General features: G+C 53.5%; 1 protein-coding gene across 1 annotated transcript; it reads left to right on the top strand.

Moving 5' to 3' along the window:
* Positions 1–6: 6 nt before the first annotated feature.
* Positions 7–4394, top strand: IRX1 (iroquois homeobox 1). The gene is made up of 4 exons (XM_019540204.1): positions 7–116; positions 2540–3548; positions 3851–3923; positions 4286–4394. Exons 1-4 carry the CDS (start codon positions 36–38, stop codon positions 4341–4343), a joined length of 1221 nt encoding a protein of 406 aa, XP_019395749.1. The 5' UTR covers positions 7–35; the 3' UTR covers positions 4344–4394.
* Positions 4395–4417: the final 23 nt, after the last annotated feature.

Genomic DNA, 4417 nt, shown 5'->3' with positions numbered 1-4417 from the left:
GGAGCGGCTCGGCCGCTGTCACCTCCGTGCTGGGCATGTACGCCAGCCCCTACAGCGCCCCCAACTACAGCGCCTTCCTGCCCTACACCGCGGATCTCAGCCTCTTCTCGCAGATGGTGAGTGCTTGGCGCGGCCCGGCCCGGCTGCTGCCCGCACTTGGCGGCCGGCGGAGCGGTGAGTGCTGGAAGGGGGGGGGGTTGCTTTAGGCACAAGGCAGAGGCAAAACTCCACCTCGTTTTCTTCTTGGCAGTGAATTTGCTGCGCAGGAGTCCTGGGCTTGTTGTCGGATCGCCCTAGCAACTCGCCAGTGGTTTGTTTGTTTTTTTTCCTTTTCTTTTCTGGTGTTGTTTTTTTTTTGTTTTTAACTGGCTTCTACATCATGCCCCTCTTCCCGCCCGCTCCTTGTAAGGTTCTTCTCCTTTGACGTGGAGCTAGGGACAGGTCCCGCGTATATACCTATATAAGCCCCGGCTGCATCCCGGCGAGCTGGTGCTTTTGCGTGCTCGAGCCCTTTTTCCTGGAGGTTGAAACCCGCCCGGCCGCCGCCGTGAACTTTCCTATGGGAAGTTTCACAGATTTCCTTGGTGCCTCTTCTTGCCTGAGGTTGTGCACGGAGGCAGAGAAGCGCCTTCTCGGCATCTCGAAAACAACTGATGGTTAGATTTGTCTCCACCTCGGGATTAGGATGGTGATCACCACTATTTTTTGTTTCGTAGAGAACTGGCCCCGTGCAAAGTCAAGCAGCTCAGTTTGCTAACTCTTTTACCCATGACTTTGTTGCAACGAGCGTGGGGCTAGGAAGTCACATTCGTCAATTCCTGACGGAGGATGCTCTTAGTTTTTACTTCTTAAAACACCTTTAAGCCCCCCCCCTTTATTGTGATTGTTCTTCTGCCCCCCTCCCTCAAGAAGGTAGAGGTGGGGAATATTTATAACTACAAGCACGAAAGGAGCCTATTGTGCTCGTTTGGATTTGGGTCTTTAATTACTTTCTGAACAAGAGGAGACAACTGAACTAAGGTCGTTTTATGGTGCGATTATTTCTCAGGGAATTTTTTTTTAAACCCCAGAAAAATTCTCTCAATTTTGGTGATGTAGGAAAAGTTTGCGACAGAGTGATTACAAGTGGGTCCTTCCCAAGAATTCCTGACGGAGATTGCAGAGAAATAGCATTTCAGCAACCAGGACAAAAAGCGGCAGAGTCAAGGCAACCTAGAAAGCCTGCTTTTTTATCACATTATAGTTTTTAGAAAATGCACCCTGCCTTTTAAAGATGGCATTCCTTCCTTTGTGTACACGCTTTCCTACGAAAACAAAATACCTGCTTCTTTTCAGGTGCCAGCCCAAGTTATATTCATTTCTTTGCAAAGACATTCGATAGGGGCTTTTTGTGAAAAATTTAGGTGCTGTGAACGTTTGTTTTCCTAAGGATTGCATGAGGTTTTGCAAAGCTCGGGACTCTTGAATATGGGCAGGAAGAAATAGAGGAAAGCTGAACTGAGCAAAACGAGGGGAAGAACAGGCGGTTTTGAATATTGAAACGTTTGAGGAATATCCCTAGTCCTTGCTCTTCTTGATTTCTTTGTGCTTGTAAACAGGGGACGTTCTTTAAATCAAAGATGAAAAGGGATGGTAAAATCCCGAATAAATGTTCAGGCTGTTCGTGTGATTTGGAAAGCAAGAGGTAAAAGATGTGAATATCTGAGCAATTCCCCGGAATAATGAGGCCTAATGAGGTGGTTAGCAAGATAAAATGGTATTTACCAAAACACCTGATGGGATAATTTGACTCGCTTGTGTTTTACTACAGAGGATAAAAAGACTATTGATTGTAAATAAATCACCGCCTCTAATCGCTCGCAAACAATTTGTTTGCTCCTCTCAGATCAAAGTAAAACTTAACAGATAAAGTAAAGTGCGGACATCTATCCTAGCAAGCGTGAGCCAGGCTCCAAAGTAACTGGGCTCCTTTCTCGCAAGTTAATATTTTACAGCAGGCGGCCGGGGCCGCGTTTGTGTGTGGGTGCAACGTCCTACACTTCAGTGGTTTCGTACTGAGCGACTGGGAACCGCCTGGAGACCACTTGGACATTTTCGGGGGCCGCTTTTTGCAGGCAGGGTTGGGGCTAGGTAAAAAAAAAAAAAAAAAGGCTTTGAGGGCGTTTGTGCCAGCCCCTCGGCTCTTTGGAGATCAGGTCGAAGGTGACGTGCTGGTGTCTGAAACGTGCTACCCCTAGCTGGAGAGGCTTACGCGGGGAGATCTCGCTCTTTTTGTGTGTGTGTGTGTGTGTGTGGCTGGCTGCTGGTTTGAAACGCGCAGGAAAACGGTGCGGTCGGGGTGAAGGCGAGAAGATGGCATCAGCTTCACTGGGGCTGGGGTGGCGGGACAGAAAAGGTGCTCCATGTTGAGCAGCGGGAAGAGCAGGCCTCCAGAGCGGTGCGGGGCATGTGCGGAGACGGGCGGGGGGGCTGCTGGGAAGAGCCAGAGGGACCCTCACTCATCCCCCCCATCCTCCCTCCTTGTCTGGCTGTGTTGCAGGGCTCCCAGTACGAGCTGAAGGATAACCCGGGGGTCCACCCTGCCACCTTCGCTGCCCACAATGCCCACGGCTACTACCCCTACGGGCAGTTCCAGTACGGGGACCCGGGGCGGCCCAAGAACGCCACCCGCGAGAGCACCAGCACGCTCAAGGCCTGGCTCAACGAGCACCGCAAGAACCCCTACCCCACCAAGGGCGAGAAGATCATGCTGGCCATCATCACCAAGATGACCCTCACGCAGGTCTCCACCTGGTTCGCCAACGCCCGGCGCCGGCTCAAGAAGGAGAACAAGGTGACCTGGGGCTCGCGGAGCAAGGACCAGGAGGACCCCGCGCTCTTCGGCAGCGACACGGAGGGCGACCCCGAGAAGACGGAGGACGACGAGGAGATCGACCTGGAGAGCATCGACATCGACAAGATCGACGAGAACGACGGCGAGCAGAGCAACGAGGACGACGAGGACAAGGCGGAGCTGCTGCGGCCGGCCGGGCACGCCGACCCGCTGGGCAAGGACAAGGAGCCCGACGGGCTCAAGCCCCGCGACGCCCTCGGCCTGGCCAAAGAGCCGGCGGACAGCAGCACCCGCCTGGCCAGCCCCGGCGCGCCCAGCAGCCTGCAGGGCCCGGCGCACAGCAAGCCCAAGATCTGGTCCCTGGCCGAGACGGCCACCAGCCCCGACGGCGCGCTCAAGTCCTCGCCGCCGCCCGCCGCCGCCGCGCCGGTGGCCCCCGCGGCCCCGCAGCTGCAGCACCCCGCCTTCCTCCCCAGCCACGGACTCTACACCTGCCAGATCGGCAAGTTCCACAACTGGACAAACGGGGCTTTCCTCACGCAGAGCTCCCTCTTGAACGTGCGCTCCCTCTTGGGGGTAAACCACCACCACGCGGCCCATCACAACCACCACCTCCAGGCCCAGCAGCAGCAGCAGCAGCCGGCCGTGCTGGCGGCCACCCTGGGGGCCCTGAGCGGCGACAAGGCTTCAGAGCGGACCAGTCCCAAGCACATAGGTAAGGGCTGCGCAGCCACCCGGCCCGAAGCCCCTTAGATCTCGGCCCCGGGGCTGCTGGACGGGCCCCCGGCTCAGAAACGGCCCTGCTGTGGGTTGCAGAGCCGGCTGCAGGGCGAGGGAGGGGCTGGGGGAAAACCCCCACATCCTCAGTTCAGGAATCAGATGTGGATTCAGGCACCTCTGCTCAGCGCTGGGAGGTGGGGGGTGTGGCAGGAGGGGAGGGAGTGCATGCGTGTCTCTGTGCTTGGGTATCTTGTTCTAAGATGTCTCTTCCTTGTGATTTCCCCCCCTACCCTCCAGAAAGAGAAAATGTACCAAGAACTGATTCCCCACCTCCGCAGTTAAAATCGCCTTTCCAGCCTGTCCGTGACAAGTGAGTGGTTGTTTTTGTTTTCATTCCACTTTAGGAACATTACTTATGCGGAACAGAGTGTTTGAATAAAGACAAATTATAACACCTCATCATCACCATAATCATCCATATTAAAAAACAAAAAAAAAGGAGAGCAATAATGAAGCATTTCCTGCTGTGATCCTTTCAGAGTTAGAATAAATTACAGCTGCCCATTGCCAGGCCGTAAGTTTCTGAAACTTAACAAACCTCAAATATCCTATGGCATTTATGCTCTGGATTGAACACTGCTCGAGTTAGCTTACCCCAGGATCTTTCACAGCAGCGGGCAGGCGGTACCAAGTCGTCTACTCATAGATTATTACATCTTTTTCTTCCTGCAGCTCTTTGGCTCAGCAAGAGGGAACACCGCGAATTTTAACAGCTCTCCCTTCTGCTTGATTTAAATGGTTCCGTGAAAAAAAAAAATTGCAGAGACTGGTATAAAGGACAAAAAAAAAAAAAAAAAAAAAAAA

Source organism: Crocodylus porosus, unplaced genomic scaffold (genome assembly GCF_001723895.1).
Source record: "Crocodylus porosus isolate Cpor-Errol unplaced genomic scaffold, CroPor_comp1, whole genome shotgun sequence".
In the NCBI taxonomy this organism is placed as follows: Eukaryota; Metazoa; Chordata; order Crocodylia; family Crocodylidae; genus Crocodylus; species Crocodylus porosus.
This window is presented reverse-complemented; position numbering and strand designations above follow the sequence as displayed.

Coding starts and splice junctions, on each gene's coding strand:
- IRX1 (XM_019540204.1), top strand. CDS start 36: ATGTACGCCAGCCCCTACAGCGCCCCCAACTACAGCGCCTTCCTGCCC. Junction 117..2,539: donor TCAGCCTCTTCTCGCAGATG/GTGAGTGCTTGG, acceptor GCTGTGTTGCAG/GGCTCCCAGTACGAGCTGAA. Junction 3,549..3,850: donor GACCAGTCCCAAGCACATAG/GTAAGGGCTGCG, acceptor CCTACCCTCCAG/AAAGAGAAAATGTACCAAGA.